This window comes from Falco rusticolus, chromosome 10 (genome assembly GCF_015220075.1).
Source record: "Falco rusticolus isolate bFalRus1 chromosome 10, bFalRus1.pri, whole genome shotgun sequence".
In the NCBI taxonomy this organism is placed as follows: Eukaryota; Metazoa; Chordata; class Aves; order Falconiformes; family Falconidae; genus Falco; species Falco rusticolus.
The window spans coordinates 25,225,143-25,250,096 of NC_051196.1; the positions used below are offsets into that span (position 1 = coordinate 25,225,143).

General features: G+C 41.6%; 1 protein-coding gene across 1 annotated transcript in view; it reads right to left on the reverse strand.

The window, feature by feature from the left end:
* CDH4 (cadherin 4) overlaps positions 1-24,954 on the reverse strand; it is a 462,285-nt gene that overhangs the window by 163,157 nt on the left and 274,174 nt on the right. Inside the window, exon 3 of the mRNA XM_037401839.1 lies at positions 14,897-15,120. Within this exon, the coding sequence (XP_037257736.1) occupies positions 14,897-15,120 (224 nt within the window). The remainder of the gene's footprint in view (positions 1-14,896; positions 15,121-24,954) is intronic.

Sequence of the window (24,954 nt, forward strand, 5' to 3'; positions counted from 1 at the left end):
GTAAACTGCAGGTTCTGCAGATGTGTCCTGCCAAACCAACCAAACCGCAACCAGAGGGGGCACCAGCTCCGCGGCTGCAAAGGTGAGTAAGTTCAACTTCTTAGTGCTCTGTGACGAATGACCTTTTAATAAGAGGTGGATTTTGAACACAAAGCCCAAACACACATCTCCCCACACAGCCTGGGAAGTATAACATACCTCAGTCAGTAAACAATTTTCATTACTTGGGGCACCCTTGAGTCCTTCTTTGTGATTTTTTTTTTTTTTTTTAATATGGATACTGCCCATGGCATACTTTGGTACTGGACACATTAAATTGCTGTGGCATAAAAATGGAGATGGTGGGACCACGTTTTGGATTTAAAGAGTTTGGTTCATCATCAGAATTTTTTTGCCTTATAGAATGATGAGTCATTGAAATGTAGATGTGGAGAGGCTCTTCAGAGGCTACCCAGTCCCAATACTTATATACTCTGTGGCCTCCTAGGGTTCCAGGCATTACTTCTGGGAAGTCTGCAGAAAAGATAACAAATACAAGATTTTCTTACCATATGGCGACCTGTACTCCCACCAGAAAATGTTTAAACTTCCATAAACCAGAAAGACTACAAACCACACTCTCTTTATTTGAGGAAATATTCCATTCAGAGAATACTATTCTCTGAATTTTACAAATTTAATCTATTTTTCTAAAAAAAAAATAAATATCCCCACCCAAAAACCCATGCCCCAAACCCCAAGAACACTGTAGGAAAACCCATCAAATTATTTTCTGAGTCTCCTACAATTTTAAGCCACACTCACTTTTTGTCGTACTCCAAATGTACAAACTCAAACATCCTACAAACATTTGCAAGCAGTTATCTGTAGGCACTGATTTCAGTGGGAATCATTGCTTCAGGGTTTATAGTTTGATGTAAACCCATCTATTAGCACATTTCTTGTTCTGGAAACGCAATGAAGCAGGCAGTCACCTCAAAACTAGATAGTATAGGAGAACTAAACAGTATGTCGAACTGAGCAGTGCTCCAAAGCTGTGTGGACCTTCTGGATGCTGAGAGTTGGGCACAGTAGCAAGGAGGACATTCTCACAGCTTGATGGTGGCTCCGGTCTGTGTTACCTGTGGAGGGCAGACACCCACTGGCTGCAAGGGTTGGAAGCATATGTGCAAAAATGCAGCTATTTTTTCTGCAAACCTTAAAAATGAGCCACTTCCAGAGCTGAATTTTCACAGGACAGACAAATATGGTCTTTTTCCATCACACACATAGTCACGTTTCTCAAATCTTCCCTCATGCTAACTCATGCCACCAAGGTGACTGCTGGTTTTTGTTTGCTTGATGTTGTTTTATACACCTTCAACAAGCATTGACATTAAGTTACTGCAAGTTCACTACACCACTGCTCAATATTTAGGTGCTGTTCTAAAAATACTCACTCAAGTGTGTAATGAACAAAGAAAAAGCATCATGATGCAGCAGTGGGAGACCTCGGGATATTCGAGAGAGTGGTAGGTACTGTTGAGCTTATCCTTCCTATGGGATGCAATATGCTACATCCGATAGAGTTGTCATCTAAAAAGGGTTTTATCACCAGAAAGGTATCTTTTCTGAACACTGATGAAAACAATGTTATCTAAAGCAGATACCCAGAAATGAATGTCAACATGAAACAGGACTACCAGGCATGAGCTACAGAAAAGTGGATATCCCCCTTTTTTTTAATTGCCTTGTGATTCCCAAATGGGGATCCTTTGAGAGCAGGTATTTGGATCACTTTATATAATTGGCAAGTGAGCATGGGGACAGATTATGAAAGGATGGTCAAATAATTTGTGCTCTGCTGAGTTTACACAGTGGAATGAGTCTGAACTAAAGACAGACTTGAGAATTAACATGAATCCCAAAGCTCCATGTATACTGAAATAATTAGTGTCAGCTCAGCAAGGCAGTACCAGCCTTTTTAGTCTTTATGAAATATTTGCTGGCAGGTGACTAGACAGTGACTAGCTTGCTTGTCACTCTTGATGATGTTTTCCTACATTAGAATAAATCATCAACATGAATCTGAATTTGGTATGTAGAATTTCAAAAGCGTCTTGCAACAACAAGTTTGGTTTTTTTTTTAAACAACGGCTCTTTTTTATCTTCATTTGTTGACAATGCATTCTCATGACCTTAATTTCTCTGGTGGTGTTTAAATACATTGTACATGTTTTCTGCTGTTTAAAAACTGTGAGACAAATGCAGTAACAAAGTCTGGTGAGTACAAGTGCCAGAACTATTCAGATCTCTGACTGAAACATCCAAGAACATCTCTGAAACAACAGCAATGACTAACGTCAAGCCCCAGGAAACTCTCCTGTACTTTCGAGCTTGCAAGGATCTTAAGTTCAACTCAAAAAGCAGAATGTGACACCAAATTAAATTAATTATAAAATACAGCTTCCAATTCTGTTTTTGCTGAATTACAGTTTTCACTGAGCTAACAACTGTGCCTTCTCTCATGGCCCTACTGGCTGCGTGCTTTCCAGAATCTCAAGCAAACATTTTCAAAGAATAAAAACATTCCTCTACCGTTCGTAGTGTCATCAGAACACAACCTGTCCATAGCCTTCTCACAATCAAATCGAGCACCTCTAGTGCTATTGCTTTAGGGTGCTTTCCCTCCTGTTGCTTTTGTGAGGTGCCATCACCCTCTGCCATATGGCGAAAGGACGATGGGCAATTGCAGCAAAAGGGAAGCCAGTCCACAGAATGCATGCTCAGTGGAAAATTACATCCACTCCCCATTCTGAAAATTACACAGTGACATTTTTAATTTGTTACAACAGGATCAAACACCAAACATAGAACATGCACGCATGGTCTTTGGCAATATGCAGACAATTAAATGAGAGTAGAAAATAATCAGATAATTCAGTAAAATTACGCCTATTACTTCAGGACATTGATAAGCTAGAGAAATGCAGCTGAACAAAACAGATGAAAACTTTCAAGTTCAAGGAGAAAAAGTGATTACAAAGTGTGGGATGAAGAAAAACAACAGGAGAAAAGACCATGCCCGGATGTAAATTTGTTATGAATTTGGATTCAGTATGATCTAATGTCTTAGTATTCATATTAGGGCAGAATTTTTAAAAGCTTGCTAACGAAGCGATGCAAAGCGTGCCATGCTAGCTGTACTATTTAAAGCCTACGTTCTGCAAACCTGGGATCAACACTTTGCTCCAGCGTCCCTTGCAAGTGGCTTACGGCCCATAACTACGACATACATACGTACAGTGCTGATGCCAGCAAATCGTAACGCAGCCATTCCATCTTCGATACAATGCTTCTTCCTCTGAAAAGTGCAACTGCAGTATTCGTTGCATGCTCCCTGAGTTTGGTCAGGGAGTCACACCGATGGGCTGAGGATTAATTGCAGCACAGCGTGCAGAACCCACCCTACAATTTCCCTTGTCACTCTTTGGGTATTTTGGGGCTATCAGTTAAAGTCAATTAAAACCATACTGAAGTCAAGTGGAAACCTTTCACTGAGATGACAGGTCAAGCTCTCAGAAAGCAACGTTAGGTTGAAGGAGGCACAGTCTCATCTATAAAAACTGGGCAATGATCTTTCTTCTCAAAGGTAGCTCCACAGAAGGCGTAGGCCATAGCAGCAACATCAACGGCACCTTACAGGAGTAATTTCCAGCGCCTTTTCAGTCTAGCATTGCATTTCACGATGACGACTACAACCTGCCGCATTCGGAAGAGGCCATGTAGCTAAACCCACAGCGATTTTCAGACTTTAAGAGCAAGCAGATTTAGGAAATCTTACTCCCAGCTGGTGGGGTTGTATGCTGCTCCAACTGACTCCATTTACACCACAGTGCTGAGAGCTCAGGGTGATTCCTTGTCTGCATTTAGCGCTGGCAACAAAAAGTCAGTCGGAATAGCCATCTAATTTGTCTATAAGCTCCTGCCTGTACTAGTCCGTGGCTTGTCAGCCTTTTGTTTCTTGGGAGACTCGGACTAAACTCAACGCTACTCACAAAAGAGGGTGAAAAATACTACACTGAAACAACAGGACATATGGGATCCCTACAGCCCCTCAAGCACTATGCTGCTCGTGAAAAGAAGGCTGCAAGCCGCTGACTTTTCACTAGTCCACAAATAAAACCAGTGAGTGTGAAGAAATACCAGCTTCCACCTTCCGCTACACTTAGCAGTAGCCAGTCTCGCCAGCTGGCACGTCTCCCCTCCCAGCCAACCTGCCTTTGATATCCGTCAGCCTCTGGCTACAGAGACATCTGGAAGTTATTATCCAGCAGAGCGTATCACAAACCCATTTACATAATATAATATCATATTTTGTGTTCCTGCTTAGCTGAACATTTTGGATCACTCTAATGTTTGGGTAAATAAGCCACCATTCTCCGCATATAAATAACAGTGCGTCTTAGGGTACGTTTGTTGGAGATTATTGATTTTATGGGGCTCAACCCACAAAAGGGAACGCTCTAGATTCAGCACTAAAATACATTATTCTTGCACTTGGAATAAAAAGTATCTGCAACTGGAGGAGAGCTAATAAGGCTTTTATTTCCCAAGTACCAAAATTATTTACGATTTAACATGTGCTTTATTTATATGTCAGTCTTATTATTTTCATAGGATCTTTAATGCTCTGCCCTAGACATTTTTCAGAAAAGAAATAACACTTGGCTTGCTTTGTTTCTAGTGTCACTCCTAGGGTTTAACTGAGGCAATGTGTTTTTAATATATTTTTATCAATACAAGGGGATACAAAGCCACCTTTAGTCCATTGCTCAAATATATTTCCCTTCATCTCCTATATCAATACGCATTTTGAAAACCGGTACCATTTTCTACCAAGGAAAAAAAAAATCTATTTAAAAGTATTTAATCTGAAACAGTTTTGCTTGTTTCCATGGTAGCTGTAGAAAGGACAGGAGAAAATGATATTTACCAAACAGAAAGTAAGACAATGAAAATATAGCTTAGTTCTTTAACAAAGGGAACATGAGAGCACCACAAAATAAACAGTTGCATGAATTCTGTTCTAAGGAGACAACATTTTGCTGACATCAGGGACAGCAGTGGCGGACGAATGAGCCCTTTTCTCCCAAAATGCACCGTTTCCTCAGTTTTTGATCTTTTAGCAGAGAAATATTTCATTTTGTGTTCTCATACAGTATAATGAAAGAGTAGCAGAACAAACAGCAAATTTATTTACTTTAGGGTAATTGATTCTTTTTTATTTAGGTCATTGCTGAATTCGCCAGAGCTGGAGACAGGAAAAAAAGAGTTTTAAGAAGATCAGACTTTTTATTTTAGACTTTCATTTACTACAGTCATTCTTTGTGAAGGTATTCTTCAGGAACAGCACAGGCAAGGGATCCATAACCTATTTTTCCCCTTATCCAACTTCCAGAAATCTGTTGCGACTATCTGTATTAGCTCTGTTTACTACTAGTTGTAAGCTGTGGTAAATTTAATCAAAGATAACTTCATGTCACGTCCCATTACCATCACGGTGTAAATTGCTATTCATGAATGATTTGTGTCGAAGTGCTCTGAAAACTAGTGTTCTAGCAGCAAGATGTTCCAGTGCGCACAGTTCTTCAGCAGGGGCATTAAATTAATGTGTTTGCAGAGAAGCCACTAATTGACAATGAGACGTGATTTTAGCAGCAGACTTCCACATTAAAGATGATGAACGGTGTTCAGATACAGAGAACCCCCTCTGCTCCTAAAACTATATTAATAATTTCTGGTATAAACAGGAATAGAGGGAACCAATCCTGACAGGATATTTCAAGTGCCAAAACAAGCTGTTTGATCATCACGACTTACAAAAGCAAACAGTGGAATCTCAGCGTTTGTGACCTTTATCAAATCTGGCTACATAGTCAGGAATGTTATGTTTGGTTAGGAATGCATTAAACAAAATTACCTCTCCATTTATAGAAACCATACAAGTACAGTATAAAACATTTTAATTAAATCAGCTAGTTAAGCAAAAATTCACTACTTTTTTTTTTTTTTTTTTTTTTTTAATCAGCTAGCAGTGGGGCTGCATAGAGCAGTTCACATTAGAGTCAATTAGTAAGAAAAATTGTCAGATTTGGCAAGTGCATGAGCTTCCAGAACACATCAGCTGACAGGGAAGAAAAAGTTTGACTAAAATCTAACAGAGTTACTGCCCCCAGAGGAAGAGGAGAAGCCGTGTAAAATGCACACACGTGCATCAGCCACGCCAAATGCCCCTCTCTCCCAAGGAGTCTACGTCAAAGCTGAGCAACTGCCTGTATGTGCGCTGTTCCTTGATAGCTGAAAAATGAGGCATGCATGCAAATTTAAGGTTGTTAGGTATCTGGCTGGCTTTGCAGGCTTTGGAAAACTTTATCTGATATACCTAATAAAATGTGATCAGTGTGACTGAGGTATCAAAATGCTCCTTAGCGCTGTAGGGCTGCAAAGCAAGCAAAAAGCTGAAGGGAATTTTTGAACAGGGAGAACACAACACTCTGGCTTGTAAGTCAGGCGGGAGAAGACCCTTTCTTGACGAAAGCTGCAGCAGGGCTCTTAGTGGGCAACCGTAAATACCGAGCTAAGCCTGGACTCCAGAGAAAAGAGGCACCCACTAGCTCTGGGCATAGATGGCATCAAAAAAACCAAATACAATTTATTCTCTTTGATCAGAAAACCTAACAAGGTTAGTGGCCCAGCAAAGGACCTTGTGGACACAGACCGCAGCTAACACAAGCTTGCACCCTGAGCCAGAACATGGCTTTTCAGGCGGCTGCTGCCCAGGTGACCCCCACTGGGACAGCAAATGTTGTTTTCTCAGTACAATTTAATTGAAATTGAGAAATCACATGAACTCACCAACATCACCTGTTTGCCTAAATATTTGGTAAATTATCACCATTTTAAGCTGGAATCTGGGAAGTCATGAGAGCCCTTCTATATGCTTTGCTTTTATACTAGCAGACTAAGGACACCTGCAGGCAAGGCACACTCACGTTCATTACTGAGCAGACATGAAATGCAAAAGGTCTCTCCAAGGGGAGGGAAGTTTTGGCTGGGGTGGAGAGGCAGAGCTGTGTTGAAACGTATTCTGCGGTACCACACCACTCTGATGATTAGAGGTATCTCCTGAACTGCACACAGCTTTCAAGATTTCAAATGATGCTCTTCCTCTTCCGTTCTCTGGAAGAATCACATACCAGAGTAGGAACATAAGAAATCCATCTGCCTTTGGTGGAAGCTTTTATGGTTCCCACAGGTTTCAAGCATCTGCGATACTCTTGTCATTGTCAGGCTCTGAATATTGCAAGAGCCTTCAACGAACAGAAGAAGATGACATCATCCACAGAGCACAGCTCTTGATGTACTTTTCTGCCTTGTTTCAAGGCTTGAACATCTTATCCCAACATGAAAAGTTCTGATGAGGCTGTTTCCTTGTAAAGCTCCCCACATCAACTTGACCTTTTCACATTCCCTTTGTAAGATCTAATCTCACAGTGCTTCTTACGCAGGATTGTTTAAGGAACATCTAAATTACTGTTGTAACTCGACTTTCTAGTGTTTACAAAAAGACACTTCTGTCTTCAAGTTAATGTCATTCTCATAATTGGAAGAAGCCATACACAATGGCTTCAGAACTACAAGCACTTCTCAAGAGCATGGCTATTAAATTACAGAATACTACATACTTGTTACCTCTTCAGATACCTATAGGACGGGAATAAAGATGGTAGATCTCATCAAAAACTACACAGCAAAAAACGCTACTGCAGCTTGAGATTATGTTTCTCACAAGAAAAATGTATCAAGCACTTGGGCTAGCAAGCTGAGTACTTCCACCCAGATAAAACTTTTAACAAATAATTTGGAGAACTGTTCCAAAACCAAGCTGCTTTTGCTTCTAGAACTCAGCCTACTACAACTGTCCTTCATCACAGAAAGAAGCAGGCGCAAATCTACCCTTTAACAAGCCTGTGAAAAATTTTAATCTCATTTTATTTTTCTAAAGCCATGAGGATCAAAAGATACATGAATTAAAATAATCATAATGAATGAAATGTAACAATATTCCTTCTCTTCATAATGTTTGCAAGTAAAAAGATCACAAGAGATTTAAGAGATCACAAGCACCACTGCTACTTTAACAGAAGTAATTCATTCTCCTCCTCCCCAGTGCTAGCGTGTGAGTTTGCCCTTTCAAGTTATCCTTTGGTTATTTCAAGAGGCTCTTGAGAAAAGGTTGTTCTTCTTTTATTCCCCAATTCTGGAGTGCACCTAAGCAAACGCTTCAATTCAAACATGTGAACACATTTAATTTATCCCATTTACATGATGAACTTTAAGCCTGTGTTTAAATGCTTTGCTGGACGGAGACCCTGTTTGAGATCCCACTCCTCACCAGTGGTAACGACGCCTGCTTGGCTCACCCTGCCACGCTGCACTCCCGTGCTTGGTTGTTCTCCTCGCTCCTCTGGCCAGCAGCGCCAAGGGGGCAGAACGTGATGCAGCTGCACCACCAAGAAGCACATCCAGCGATCAAGGACTTGGCCTCCCGGAGCTGGGAGGCACCGAAGCCCTTCTTCACTCTCAGTTGGAACTCCCAAGCTGTCTCAGCTCACTGGGCTAAAGAAAAAATAGGTGGAACCTCACAACCCCTAAAAAACGGTTTATTTTAATGAGTGTGTGTGCATGAAGCAATTTTCGTCTTTACTCAAACTCGCGTTTACATGTAACTGTCAACGGATTACCACAGCAATGAAGACTTTTTTAGGAAATTCAGTCCAACATATTTCTTGGAAGTGGCAGTCAGACTTCAGCAGTTAACAACAAAGAATGGGGAACCACAGGTCAAAGGCTTTGATCTGGCAAGGGCAAGGCACACATCACAGGCAGGCAGTACGCAGCAGTCCAAGGGTTTTGTTTTATCAGGAAAAACTTATTTCCGCATAGGCAGTTCAATCCTTAGGATTTCTTTTTGTTTGAAGGAAGAGAGATCTGGAGCGAATTTCACTTACGGATGATCTTTCTAGTATGGCTTTGAGCATGACCCTTGGTAAGATGCTGACTATTTAAGAAGTAAATGCAGCAAGTGCAATGCTTGGAAACTTCCCATAGCGGGCTGATTTTCCAAGGCAACGAGCACCTGTGTGTCATATCTTACCTTGGCTTTGGTATAAGGCAATTTGATTCAACACACCTGAAAAGCAGGACAAGTAAGTTCCTGTCTTCACAAACATCACTTTCATCTCATGTGATGATTAAATGCTAGATGTTCAAATCCACTTAAGCATGAGGTCAGACAAGGTCACCTGACGCATCTTCATTAGACTTCCAGAATTAACATGAGCAGTCTCACTGGTAACAATTATATGATATTAATTTATTAGTCATCTGCTTTCTCATCTTTTCCACTGATCTGATTTATTAAATCCCCAAACAATGTCTCACAGGTTGCCTGAAGAAAACAGAAAACTCTGTATCTACCCACACTGAGTGTGATCTGTCAAGGTGTTGTTTCACTGATGAGGATACAGAAATAAAAATTATGCTGGCTGCCATTTTACAGGACTTAGCTACTACTTTGGATCCCCCACAGAGGCAGTCAAAAAGCACAGCCCCAGCATAACAACACAGTATTTAAAATTTGCATAAATATAGCCAGAAAAAGGCAGGATGACAAACATGGTCCCATTTCTTCAGCTCCTCTCTAGGGATAGCACAGTTTTATGGGGTAAACTCCATCACCCTGATGCCATATATAACATCTCATCCCAACGCAGAAGGAAGGAAAAGGAACAAATGCAGTGGCTCTTTTTCCCGTTTTCAGGTGCAGCCACTTGAGAGCACCAGGAAGACTCGGAGCACTGAAAGCACAACTCCCACTTCAGCTGTCATTTTCTTCCATCAGAAGGCTACATCTTCATCGCTCCCAGGCCTGGCACAGAGCAACCTGGCTAGCACAATAACCAAGGTCATAAACAAGATCAGTGCTGAATAAGCCTTTCCTTGCCCAGAGACCTTTGTATTTGCGATCAGCAATAAAAGGCTGTATTGGAATTTAAAATCTCAGCCAGGTGAAATGCCAGAGATGATTATTTAAAGGCTTTAAATAAAAAAAACCCCTCTGGCTGTAAAAATCAGCTTTGCACATTCATATTGTATGGCTGTGGACTCATACCTGGGTTACGAAAGAAGCCCAAAATAAGAAGAGACATAATAAAACACAAGCTGGGCTTAAGCGAGGATTGATTTCTGACAGTAGTTCTCAATGTTTTAAACACTAGCTGCATACCCATATATTTGCAAGATTTTAATTGCACAATTCCCAGTGATTGCAAAAATTTACATACTTCCATGCTCAGAATTTGAGAAGCTAAGACAATGAGAAACTTAGGTTGACATAAACATGATTCAGAGAAAACAATCTTTTTTTTTTTTTTATTTCTAAAATAAGTCACTGGCAACAGATGACTGGCATCCTACATGTACTGAATATACCCTGTATTTCTAAGCTCTTTGGTTGTGAATTCCTTTCTGTGCTGTATTTCTACGATCTGATTTTAACCCATGAGGTGAGTACTACAGAAAAATAAATAAAAAATAAAGAAGAAAATTTGACAGATGTGTCTTAACGTCTTTAGGCACATAGAAGCACTAAAAAATTAAGAAAAGATCAATGTTAAAGAGGGGGGTGGAACTTCAGACAGGACAAGCCAACACAGGGAGCGGAGGACGTTGGTGCGGAGTGCCAAGGAGATGCTCAGACCGTATGGGCACAGAGGGTAGTGTGGGAAGCGGAGCACAAACGGCTGTATGTCTGTCCATGGACTTGGGAAGCCTCGAGTTTCTGCAGCTAAGAAACAGAGGGCACTCTGAAGACTGAAGTCTTCAGCAATGTCACTCTTCATAAACATAATCTTCATTTTTACACTTTTGGTTGAATCAATATTCAATTGTTAGACAGAACAGCATGCACTGTTACAAACTAAGACATTGTACTAATTGCAGGTAAGTAAAGCCTGGCTTTACTACGCTTTCTTCTGGAGCATTATCCCACTCAAGTTTATCTTTCATAAATGCTGACACAAACTACAAGGACTTCATATTATTTCACAAACCCATCCTTTCCTCTCCTTTCCTCTTCCCTTTCCCCCTTCCTTGCCTGTCTCTTCTTCTTTCTAAATCAGACTCACAGGTCTGATTGATACTTCATATTGCAACAACAGGCAGCCAGACAAGAACCGTATAAGAAACTTTATCTTAAGTATTTATTGTTATGCTAGAATATCACTTAGTTTCCTCTGGGGTAATTCGGCACTCCTGTGGGAAATATGTGACCTCATTTGCATTTTCTAATTGAATTGCTATCAGGTTTCCTGCAAGACTGAACAAAAAAAGTTCCTAGCTACTAACATCACTTGTATGAACCAGAAAAATGTTTACGTTCGGTTTTTGCTGGGGAGGAGGGGAAAATGTATGCTTCATGTTTCATAAAATGCATTTTTAAAATCTTTACCTTCTTTGCTACCCCTTCATCCTACTAGCATTAAACTTTCACAAATTCTTTCATTACAGTGGTTACCACTGAAAATGTGCAGATTTGCCCAGGTTACCCAGTCATCTAAAGCAATCAGCACATTTAATGAGGCCAATGCTATGAGGGAGGGGAAATTGTCGTTGTATTGGGTCACTCCCCATTAAAATGTCAGCTTGCACCGAGAGTAAGGACACAGCTGTGGGATCTCGGGTGCAGGTACAGACACCAAAACCTCTGATTTTGCGCACAAGGGGACAACTATCTTGACGGAAGCCATCCTGAACTAATCTGCCACTCTGAAAACATGCTGGCCACCACCAAAGCTCTCCCAGTCCATTACGTGGATTTGCAGTTTTATATATTGTGATTAAATAAAGGATCACACATCCAAAGGGTCGTGTATGGAGGGATTTATCCTCTGTGCCCTCCCAGGAAGTAGCCCATTGCCTCCACTTTGCAGGCAGGCTATAGGAGACTGGGTTTGTTCCCCCCAGAACGCATCAGGAATTTGCAGCAGAGCAGGGACCTCACTTCTGGTCCCCCATGACCTCAAGCAGCATCCCAACAATTCTGACTTCTCCTATAACATTTATTCTGCAGTAACCTCCATAATAAACCAAATGTCTAATAATGGCCATTCCAGGAGGGCTAATCATGTTTTCACAAAGCCTTAATCCATGGATAATTGTGAATTAAATTCTGAGTTATCCTTTCAGAGGTGATTCAGAGGGGCAGCAAGCCCTCTGTCATGCCGTGGGACTGCCCCAGCTGAGGGCCATCCGTCATCGAGAAGCCTACACAAACACAGAGGATGGGTGAGCGAGGCAGAAGGACTTGTTTGTGCTGCAGGTGGCAGCAAAAAGAGATCAGTAGGTGCGGTAAGGCAAATTTCATACCAATTATTTTTAATGTCTGGGAACTGTTCAGCATTTTCACAAAATCAGTCACAAATTTATAAAGTAAAATGGAAATGGATGTGTGTGCCAGAACACAGAGTTGGTCTCTCTCCTTCTCTCACGTCCTCCTCCCTTCTCTCCCGTATTTGCTGTCTCCATACCCTGAATATAACACAACAGTCTGAAATGTCTTTAAAAAAAATTATGTAGTTCTGCTTGAGTCATATTATACTATACAAAATCAAATGTGAAATCTGTTTCTAGTAAAAGCCATGAAATGTAGTATATTAGGGTCATGGCCTGAAACATATTGAACTGGATATTGTTAGGTTTTAGAGTTTTTTTTAGCATAACACTATTATTTTTTTAAATAATCTCATAATCATATTTATTTCTTTAGTAACCAAAGGATTGTTTTGCTTGCAAAAAGCACAAGCATTTAAATAAAACACAAGTCGGATGCCTGCTATAGGGACCCACATTAAAACTGCTTATGACCTTGTCATTAGTCTTGTTTTCCATATTTTTCCAGCCTCAAACTACACACTAATAAGGCTTTTAGAAAGAAGGGATATGAATTTTAAAAAGCTTAGCTCTCTCTGTTTTGAACCAGAGTTCAGCTTACATTAACATTACATGAATTTCCAACCAAATATTTTACTAAAACAGAAATGTGTGCTTATTCAGTTTTCTTTCTGCTACACCGAGAAGAAATTTAAAGCAGTATATAAGACGTCTTACTTTGTTCCTTCAATATTTAATTATTTTTAGAAGGAAGCAGTATTTCTTTGGTTAGAAAATGGCAAATACAGTTGTCATAACATACAGGGCTTAATTATATCTTGCACAAGCCAGAGCCTCGCTGAAGAGCAGCAGAAGTGTATTTATAAGACTTTAAGCCATGCAAAACCTCAGGGGTCAGCCCACTGGGCAACTGCTAGATTTAAGTCTCTCCAAGTCTCTTCCTTCTTGCCTCACACGTGGCAAAATTCCTCTCAAACGGCACAGGCGCGCGCGGCATTCTGACAGCAGGGCCCAGCAGGGCTCTCCCTCCTTCCCCGCTCCTTCCCTGCCCTCTCTGCCCGAGCGCTGTAGCACAGCGGAGAGGCCAGCCTCGCTCTTCTGACAATTACCGTGGTGCGTTAACCCCAACTACAGCCACCAAGTGACCCAACCTGTCCCTGAACCAGCCGTGACTGCTCCCCAGGACACACACCTTCATCCTTGCTCTGCACATCTTCAAGGTCCAGCAATAAATCAGGCTCCTCATCCCACTCCCTGCCAAACCCTGCTGAAATGTAACCACCCAACCGTCAAGAGGGCTGGGGTTTGATCAGGTGCCAGACAGTGTAACTGCGTTTACTCGGTGTGGTACGGGGTCTTCAGCCCAAACTAAGGCTGAAAAGGAAGGAGGAGGAAATGAAAAGGCGAACTGCTGCTGCCAAAGGTGGTGCGGAAGAGGTGGGTGCGAGACCGCTACTGAAGGAACAGACCAGAAGAAATGTTTTCCTGGAGCAGTCCCCAATTCCGACAGCGCTGTGCAGCCCGCCGCTGGATTTAACTGAAGCAAATTGCTCTCACATTGCTGGGCAGGGACAGATCCTTCCTGCTTTTCAGCTACACGTATGAAATTAAAAAAAATAAAAAGCGAGCATCTGTAGCCTGTCCAAAATACTGAACAGTGCTGGCTTTTCACTCTTCAGCTGTGAGGAAGGGAAGATGCTGGCATTGAGCAGAAGGGACGTTTGCCACTGTGGTGCCATGTTGTGCTTCGCTGGCCTGCTGGCCTGCGCTGCATGTGGGCGTATGTCCCTTATCAGGCAGCAGCAATGCTTCCTGTCCTTGCTGCATTGGAAGGGAACAAGCCCAAATCTCCCCTCTGGAAGCCCCCCGTGGAGCTGCAGGGCCATGCAGATGGCTCATGGAGAGAAAGGACTCACTGCGAAAACCAGGGAGACATCTTAGCAGCACAGCAGTAGCAGCCAGTATGCAACTCACGGTGTACACTGTCACAAAATAAACCTGAATTTAACCATGAAGAAGATGGTTGACCGATTCTGGAAAGAGGGAGGCACCCTTCATTTGCAGGTTTTATTTCAAGTCTAAAGAATTAGCAGTAAGATGCAAACACAAGGTGTGTAACCTGCAGTATGCAACAGAGCCAAGCGGTCACTTAAAAATACAAAAGCATGAACTTAAAGACCACTTCCCTCATTGGCAACCTTAAATAATTTCTGTCAGAGAGGTTCAAGGATCACTTGCAAGCAATTTGATGCTGCCTGTGGTATCTTCTACCTGCACACTTCCTTAGGAAGCACAGACCAGACAACACCAACAATCCAATGCCGCACGTAGCTTTAAAAGGTTTGGGGACCACAGGCAAAGGAAGAATGAAGTACGAAAAAGAGCTTTGAAAACTTCTTACCTTGTGGCCATTGTGTTGTGACTTCTCTGCCACCAGAAACCTGACAATCGCCTCCCATCTGCCCAGGGTCTGGGGATCCCACGCGGTCACCATCAGGATCAGCTGCTTCGAGGGTATTTGCACCGGGTGGGCAGCGTACATGGTCCCATCGGCTCTCACCTTGAAGTCCAGGCTGTTGGTTTCATACCGAACTCCCTTGTTACCGGCACAGTTATTAAATTTTACTAGAACAGAGAGTAAGAGGTGGAAGAAATGTGTGAGATTGGCGTGATAAGGAAAGCAATCAAATACAAGTTTCAGACATTTAATTTTCACTGATGTCTTCTGTATCTCTAATAACCATCAAGGAAATGATTTAACTGTTTCTTCGACCTTTCAGGAGTGCTCTTGTGCTTTATCTCCATTCCCCGGGGAAGAAGTTGTAAGCCATTTTTAAAGTATTTGATACAGTTTCATTAGATCTCAAACACAGCTGTTCCCCATTTCTACAAGTGGATTTCTCCCTTGTCGCCATTATCTTTTAAATTCGACTGGAGTCTATTACCCACACTGTGGGTATTTTTTTGCACAAAATGTTCTCCATTTCCCTAACCCTTCAATAACCTACTTACCAGATAGCCTATTTGCACATTCTTAACTGAAATTCAAAAGCCCATAACAATTCCATTATCAGAAATGTAAAAACAAACAAAAAAATTAAACTGTTTTGCAGAATGCATCCACTACTGGAACCAGACCCCCCCCCAGTGACAGCCGCAATCCCACCCGGGCCAACCCCCCCACACGTTAGAGCTGTTGCAAAGAGGAACTGTAAAACTTTGCTTCACAAATCACTACGTGTCATTTAAAAGCTTACGCTGTCAGATCAAAGCTCCCCAGTTGCTGATATTTTTATTTTCGGTGTTTTTTGGTCAAATTCTTTCACAGTCTAGTTTGAAAACTATTTTTATTGGCATTATGAAGCATGTCACATACATTAGGCTGTAAAAAACCCAAACTATTATATGACAAAATTGACAAATCTGATAGAAACTCAACCTGCAGCTAATCATATAGGAAACAAAACACTTTCTGCCATTTGAGTAATCCACGGGGCGGAACACACATGTGGTGAAGGAAAACATATTGTACCCGTAAAAACATCTCAAGTGAGTGAGAATGGATATCCAGCTTTCTAGCTAGGATCGTTACATAGGTTCTCATGCTGCGCCTTCTGAGTGCTTAGCAGCAATGCTCCGAGCCTGCGCCGAGAGAAGGAAAACCTGCTGGTCCAAGCCTGATGCAGCTTCAGCAGGCAATTAATTTTTGTACAAGAAAGGCTAAGTCAGATACTCCTAGCTAGCCTGGCTGTGGTGGGAGAAAGGATGCAGTGGCAACCCAGGTGAGAGGAGCTCCCCGGCCAGTTTTACCCCAGCCACCCCCTTCACCGCTTACCATTGCTGACTGATTTTGCAGTGCTGCTTTGAGCCATATCAGGGACGAATCTGGATTCAAATATAAATATCCAAGGGATGGCACAGGTGAAAGAGAAAAACAGCCAGGGAACTGCTCAACAGGCCTGCTGCCAAAGCCCCTGGTTACCCTCACAGTGTGGAGAAATGAAGAGCAGGCTGTAGCGGAAGAAGGGAAAATCCATCCCCTCCTTCACCAGACGGCACCTCTCCACAACCGGGGTGCTGTGATCACGTCGCAACTGTACAACTTACAAAGCCTTTCCATGCTACGTATTTATTTAGACCACATTCGTCCTTCTTTATGTGTGGTGGGAACTGTTACCTAATGCTGCAGCAATTACTGGGCACAAACACCAAATATCACACCTTGATTTATAAAAGAAGATGGATAAAGTTATCTAGTATATAAAAAAACCCATAGGTAATGCTTTTAAGCAATTTCATTGTCACATCTATTTAATGACTACATCATTAAAATCTTGTTTAATTTGGAATCTAGGGCAAACAAAAATGGGTTTGCCTACCTTTACTTCTCGTTGTAGCTCCAGCTGCAGCAAGTCACCTCCACACCTATTGCACCCGACATGCTTTATTTGAGACACTTGACCAGTTATCTCTGTTTTCTATCTCCAGGAGCATAACAAAGATTTTTCAATGTAACAGCAACTACCATATCCTGCATTACTGAAAGTTTAAATGAAACTTTGGTCACAACTTTTTAAGGGACAGGGTATTACATAATTGCTACTCTGACCACAATTTAAAGCTCTTGGCACCCTTGCTTTCAGCTGCTGAGTGTCACAGCACAGGCAGACATTCCCACTGGAGGGAAGGAAGACTTTCATCCAGTTAAATAAATAAAGAAGAAAGCCTCAAGACTGAGTCTTCCACAGTTTCCAGAAAAGCCAGGAACTATCTCAAATGTCAAAGCTCAGATGTACAAGTTGGAAGCCAAACTTAAAAAAAATACATGATTGTGTTGAGGTTTCCAACTTCACTATGTCCAAGCTGGAGCTTGCACCCTTCTTGAGGTGCCGCACGCTGTGCAGTGCCCGGGCCATGGCACCCAAACCCAGCCAGTGCTGAGGGCTGCCAGTCCATGCTAGCAAGCCAACCCTCTGGCCTGGAGGTCAATAACAGCTCATCTCCTGAAGGCCAAAATTTCTTATCCCCCAAAACGAGGTTTCACTTCTAAGTAGGCTGCTGCAGACAACGCGTGGTCAACACTAGCCCCAAGACTCTGCAGCGCTACCATCGATCCGGCCACAAGGGCAACGCCAGCTTAGTTCTCAGACCCATACCAGGCCCTGCTCCCTTTAACAGTAAAGGCACAGTTTTTAGACTACTTTGAAAAATAAGAATTCATGAAAGCACTGAAAGAGGTTAAACACACACACGGTTTGGTGGCACCTACAAGAACCAACCCTGCACACCTGGAGGAACCAGGATGGCCTCAGAGAACCGTGAGGCAGCTGGTAATGCTAGGGGAGATCCCACACACCCCTGGGAACCACCCTGTCGTGCAAAAATCCTTCTTCTCTTGGGAATCCTCCAAATCTCTCTGCATTCACAGCTATAATAAATATGTGCAAACACATCAAGTGCCTCCCTGCTAATATGTTATTTATTTTCATCTCCACGCCATCAGCGCTGTTAGAAATGAGGTACATCAGTTGGTGCATTATTGCACTCCTCTGCCTTTTTGGCATTACATTGCAACGGCAATGCAAAAAGCGAGTTCTATCCATACATCCTGAAGTACCCACATATCATATACAAAAAGACGTCTGAAGAAGAGAGAAAGGAGTGATAATGACTGCACATTAAAAACAATTCAGCGCTTACTCTGATTTTATTGAGATTAAAAGAAAGGCCTAAAGTATACTAGTAGTCTGAGAGAAATAAAAATAAGATCCCTTCCTACATGTGTACGTTGTGATTTCAATACTGAAAGTACTTAAACATCTGCTTAAGACACAGCGCGTAGCTCCAATATGCTGCTCTGGTGTCATATGTCACTGTGTCGACTTTTATGCTCCATTATCTAAAAATGGCTACCTCTTAGACAAAGTCCCTCTGTGACTCACTAATTACTTCCATTAGTTTAAAACAAACTTGACTACAGACAGAGAAAATCCTGAGAGAAATTGTATTTTTTTAAACCAGCCATGTCTCTGCCCCACATTGCTCTTCTCAAGTAGCACAGGTAGAAGAATGCTCAGAAATGAATTAACACATCCAGCTCCTCTCCGAAGAGTCCTTAGGAGCTGCAAGCAGAGGAGGGCTTCAAGGATGTATGGATTCCATAGTGGTAGCCACTGTGAGGCACCACGCCTTGCACAGCTGCCGGAGCAGCAGCAACTGGCCATGGCGCACCGGAGCGGCTTTGCAGAAGATTTCAGCTGCACAGGGGAGATGATTCAGAAGCTCATGGGGGGCTGAGCATCAGGGATCACGGTGCTCAGCTGCGGTCAGGTGGAGCAGCTGCCATTGCTCTAGGCGCTGTTTATACATGGCATAGAAAACACATCTGCAACGCAGTATAGACGAACCACTCACACTTCCATCACACGGCTGCGAGGGCTCTCATTAGAAATCCTGTGCTCAGCCTCCTCACTGCCCTGTGAAAATGATTCCCTGGGATGTTAAATGACTACTGAGATGGATGGTTATATATATGTAAAAATATATATACACACACACACATCATCTATACATATAATATTTTTTTCCAAATATATAGGTATAGTTTTGGAAATAAACCCCAAACCATTGTTCTATAATAAATAACATAGCTCAAGGAAAGATCTCACCTGTATTTTCAGATTCCACCTCTTACCTCTACTCTTTGCTCTCATGGAAACAAATTAAAATTTCATCCAATGGCAGAAAACTTTTGCATTTTTTTTCTTTTTTTTCCTTTAGAAAGCTCTGAGTCTATGTAATTTGCAGTTGATGCAACTCTTGACTTTAAAATAATTTAATAAATAAACACACAAACATTGGCTCTGTTTACCAGACTTAGATCTCTCTATGGACACAAATCCATCTTTCTTTGACCAGTTTGAAGTCTAAAGAACACTGCATGAATTTAACATTCAAAAGCTGCAGCATCAGTAATTAGGATTTCAGATAAACAGCAGAGCCATACATCTATCATTTTTACAGGATGGTAAAAAAACCCGCAAACTTTTTTTAATATACTCTGGAAAAATGTTCAGTGATGCTTATCGAAAGCTTATGCTGAAAACAGCATCAAATGCCTGATGAAAAGAAAACCAGGAAGGCACCCTCATTAGCAGGCTTTTAGGTTTAACCCTTTACCCTCATCATTTTTAATTGCTTCTCTATGAAAGGAGGAAGTACAACAATTTGATATGCTGAAACAGGTATTGAGTGATGGGCAGAAAAGCTGCAGGAGGCTGCAGCAAACTGCTGGGCATCTGAGGAAAAAAATGTATGTTTCTTCAAAAAAGACACAGGCTGAAAAAAAAATTCAACAAGTTTTGCATTGTTCCCTTTTATTATTTAGCTTGTTAAGCTGGCTGGACAGAGTCAAATGATCAAGCGAGGATCTTGAAAGATGTACGAATACACTGAACTTCCTTGCCCCCCAAATGTCTGAGAAATACATTGAATTTAATAGGACTATAAATGGTATAAACCAAAGAATTCACTTTAAACCTTATCCTTCTGGATTCTCCTGTAACTTCTCCTAGTCCATTAAAAAGTGCCCCCTCTAGCAAGCTGCACAGGGCTGGAAGAGCAGGAGGGATAATACTTATTTATTAGGATATACCCCCTGGCAGGACATCATCCCACTGTTCAGGATATGGGTCCCTTCAGGACTCTGTTTTTCACCGTGGTTTCAAGAATTATCACTGCAAAGATGTTTCCTTCCTGATGAACTTCAAAGCAGTAAATACACACCACTACTTACAGTGGGATCCTACCTGCTTTTCAAGTTGTGTCCCTTGAACAGCTCCCTTTACACCCGGCGCGTCTGTGATAAACCTAAGCTGCCAAATCCATCCCTTGCGCCAGTTCTGCCAACACCATTAAGACGAGGATGGCTTAACGGTAACCTTCGGAAATCTCAGATGTTCAGGTAACCTGCAGAGTCCTGAGCATGTAGAGGAATGTCCCTTCTGTGTGATCTTTAGCAAATCACTTCTATTCCTGCCCTGGCACTTTTGGCCCAGTGCTCCCATACGTCTGCACTCACCCACCTCCTGAGGCTTCTGCAGGGGGGTGGCAGTCCCGGCCAGCACTGCTCTGCATGTCACCACATCAGAAATTAAAAAAAAACCCAAACAGCTCCTTAGTGGATAGGAATCTGCTGTCTAGTAACAGGCATGAAACCATTTAGTTAACCAAAAAAATGTCCGTATTCCCGGGCACGCTGAGAGTGCATTACATTCTCGCAAACTGGTTTCTCCATTAAGTGCTCCTGTGAAACAGAGCACGCTGTGCCTCATTGGAAAGCTTCATTTATTTGAGAAAGTAAGTATGTGGTATAAACTTTTACGTGGCCACATTTTCGAGGCATCTTTTTTTATGTTCACTCAACCTCTCTGCAATTCTGTGAGAAAACTGTTTTACAGCAGTGGGAACAAACTGCAGTCAAGTTAATTCCCCACGGCCACAGTGGGAATCCCCGGCAAAGCTGGGATCTGAATCTTGAAATTCAGGCTCCCCGTTTCTCATTCAAGCTGCCAGGTGACATTGCCTCCATCACCCGCGCACAGGTTAACAAGAGAGAAAAACTTTACACAGGGAAAATGGATTTTTACAGGCACTTCAAAAAGCAAATAGAGGCAGGCTCTTACTCCTACGGACCACTGGTGTATTTCCAAATTGGCACTGGGTTAAAACATTCAGAAATGTCACACAACTTGTCATCACAATTGTTTTGTAAAACGGAGTCCTATGAACAAATGTAAATACATGGTGGAGTCCTGGGACTAAAATATCTTGTCTACAAAAGGCTAATGCTCAAAGAGTGGCAAGAGGATTTTGCTTCTCTTGCACTAAAAGGACGAAGGTATCCAGGTACCACAGGTTTTTTGACCACTCTGAAAGAATCCAGAGATGTTACTCTTTCGGTGTTTTGTGGAAACAAAACCTGACTTGAGCCATTACACTTGCAGCAATGCTAAATATTAGTCCGGAGTCCTATTTCTGTCCCATTCCTGCTTACAGTAAACTCCATACTACCATACAATACACAACCAGATTTTCTTCTTGCAGTTAACAAAATACTCAAAGCCCTACTCCTTCTGTACAAAAAACCCAACGCAGAAATAGGAAAAACTGATGGCCGTAAAACCCGACAGCAACAACGTACAATTTTCATCCTCCCATTACTAATTTTATAGGTTACATTTTCAACCATGTCCCCATAAAAAATATTACACTAATAAAATCTTAGTGTCTTTATTTAATATTTATAGCACTGTGGGACAACCAAACTCTACTGGTAAAACGTAAAACCAGCAATTCAAACAGCTACTTCAGAGTCTAAGAAACATATCCCTTGTGGCCAAGGTTATGAGTATACAGTTTAAGAAAATGCTTTGATACAAAAAACTGTTGGAGATAAATGGATGTATGTTGGTTGATATATGAATGTATATAAAAATGTGCATGCCCACACCCTCGGCTTCACAAAGCATTGATTATTCATTAAGTGTTCTCGGAGTAAAACCCAAAAATAAGGAATGACTTAGGAGAATTAATGAACTGACCCACAGTCTATCACCTGCTGAAAATATTTGCCATGATTTAGCATGTTCTTAATGTTATTTTCTTGCAATTAATGGTACAGAAATCTGCTGCAATTTTACCCATTTTCCATATCTCAGGCCAATGTGAAACATTACATCCAATTTTCCAGTGCATTATTTATGATCTCTGAGCTATGACTGCTAATATTTGCCTTAGTGGAATAATAATAAATTACCATAACAATTTACCATATCTTATGTTAAACAAAATCTTTCTTTATTTATCTTCTTGTAATCTTCAGTTACAGTGAATCCTCCTATACGGAATAAGCAATAATACAACATTCCCAACATTCCCAACCTATTATATGCTTGTTAGAAATGACTCCGTGTGCTAGTCAACCAGTGACGCCTCTGAATCAGCAAACGAGTAGCCATCTACCTCCAGCAGAAGACAGCTGGATTTCAAATGGCACATAAAAGTATTTCATATTTAAAAGCACATTTTTAATTTCCCCACTTTAAACTCCAAAGCTCAACCCCCTCCACGATCAAATCATCCATGTAGGTTTTGGGCGCACACTGCTTGAACTAACGAAGTCAAGTTCATCTGCAGGCTGTTTTGCTTTCACAAAGCCAGGACTGCCTCCCATAAGGTTTATGGGGCAAGCCTTGTTCATGCACAAGTAATTTATTAAAAAAAAAATAAAATGAAGTATTTCTGCGGGCTTGATAGAACTACATGGAAAAGTCATCTTTTCATTTCCAGAGCCACCTGAATGCTTTCAATGCCTTTTCCAGCTTTATATTCACTTTTAACAGCTCTTGCTTACACAGGGTTTCTGTTTCCATGGCCAGATGAAAAGGAACAATACATTTCAACACACTGAAATCAGGATCCTTTAGAAAGTCATTCTGTCACCTGTACAGTCGGCCAGTACCAATAAGGAGTTGAGAGTACATTAAAAAAAGATCTAAATCCCATTCAAACAAAACAAAACCAGCCCCACAGTAAACAAAACCCAATTCCCAGACACTGCCTGCCTCCTTCTTATTCCCACCAGTGCTATTTTTCATTTACTGGAAGCCAATCCAACTAAAATACATGTTTTTAAGGGGGGGGGAGGGGAAGAAGTATATTTCACTTTTGGTATTGGAATTGGAGGGGAGTACAGACCCCTGGAGAGAAGGACTGTAGAACATGATAGAAAAGATGAATCACTCTGGCAACAGCCAGCCAGCCATTAATTTTCAGCAAGCCAGGAGTTGGTCCAATTAAACGAGGCTCCTTTCTCTACATTAACATGCTTTACTCAGTTTTTTTCCAAAGCTAAAACATCAGCTTGAGACCCCAAAGGCTTTTCTATTTAGGATCAATCAATCTACCTTGCTGCACTGTAAAACATACACTGTCAGCTCTGAGGCTAGCTCAAAAAAGAGCAACAGTGGAAAAATTTGATAAATCGACATGTTCTGGCAGTTAGTAGAGGGATTCTGCCTACACTGTCACTTATTTTTATCTGATTAGAAACAAGTATTAGTAAAGGAAGTATTCCCCTCTATTCTCCTCCTGGTATTTAGCATTAGGTTAAGAGGAGTCTTTTCACCCCCAATTTTCTAAATCCAAGCCAGAAGTTTCCTACCACAAAGGTAGAGATATCATCCAGGTTTCAAAGGGTTTGAATTGGATTTGCATGATGTGGAACTCACATTCAAGCCTTTTCTTCAGCAGAGGAACATGAACTTGCATCTATTAATGCTCCATGTTAAAGACGTTTTTCCACTGCTTTCCACATTTTTAAGCTCAGGGCTTAACTGTGGGTGTACAACCTCACCTCTGGGGTTCCAGCACCTGCTTTGGCAACAATTGCTGTATTTGGGATTTCACTGCCCATTTGAGATCCTGTCACTCTCTCGCTACCCTGCTGAGACATTTCAGAAATTAACTAATAAGTGAGCCAGGGACTGATGCCAGAGGCTGGTAAGAAGGACACTTACATGGTCTGAAGTCCCCTGCAAAGCACCACTCTGAGCTGGGATAACTCAGAGGATTACCCTTTTTGGTGAATGCCATAGTAACTATGCTGCTGGCTTCCATTCTTGTTCTCAATAGGCATTTTTATCCTTAGATAAAAAACCCTTTCACAGTAGTTTCAGTATGACAGTCCTCTGTTCTTAACAGTAAGGTAGACCAAAAGCCACTGGGATGTGCAGCTGATGTTTTAGCTTCGGATTAAAAGGCTAATAAAGAGAAGCTTGGTTTGGGTGACCTTGCAAATACAAACCGCAACACACTTTTTGGCAAATGCTGGGTTTTTACAGGCAACCATTTTTGCTTTTTGCTCTTCTTTAAATTCCATGCATCTGTAGGATAGTACTGAGATTCACTATGGCACTAATGAGATCATTTTGCAATTAAAGGCTAAGTAGAAACAAACCTCTCACCACTCTACAGGAGAGTTTGGGTTCTCTGATTAAGCAGCAGTAAATAAACCTGTTTCACTCTTGGTGCTGGTGCACAGGCTTTCTATGATTAACTCTCCAAACAAGATGGACTGATTGACCCCATGGATTAATCAATGAGTTTCTCAGCCTCAGATCAAAGTGCAAGTTGTGGGAGTTCCCTGCAGTAGGATGTGTTTTAATTATTATTACTACAGCACAGAGTAAATAAATCCCAGGGCACTTTATTTGGAGGTTTTACTCTTAGCGCTAATGATTTTCACAACGCTCTCATGTTTGTCAAACTACCTACATGGGGAAAGATTTCAAACATCACTATGCATTTCTTGAGGAAAACCTACAGATTTTATGGGAGCTTAATGTGATAATTATAAAGGGAGGAGCTTATATAATTGTAGGGCAACGTCGAGGTTAC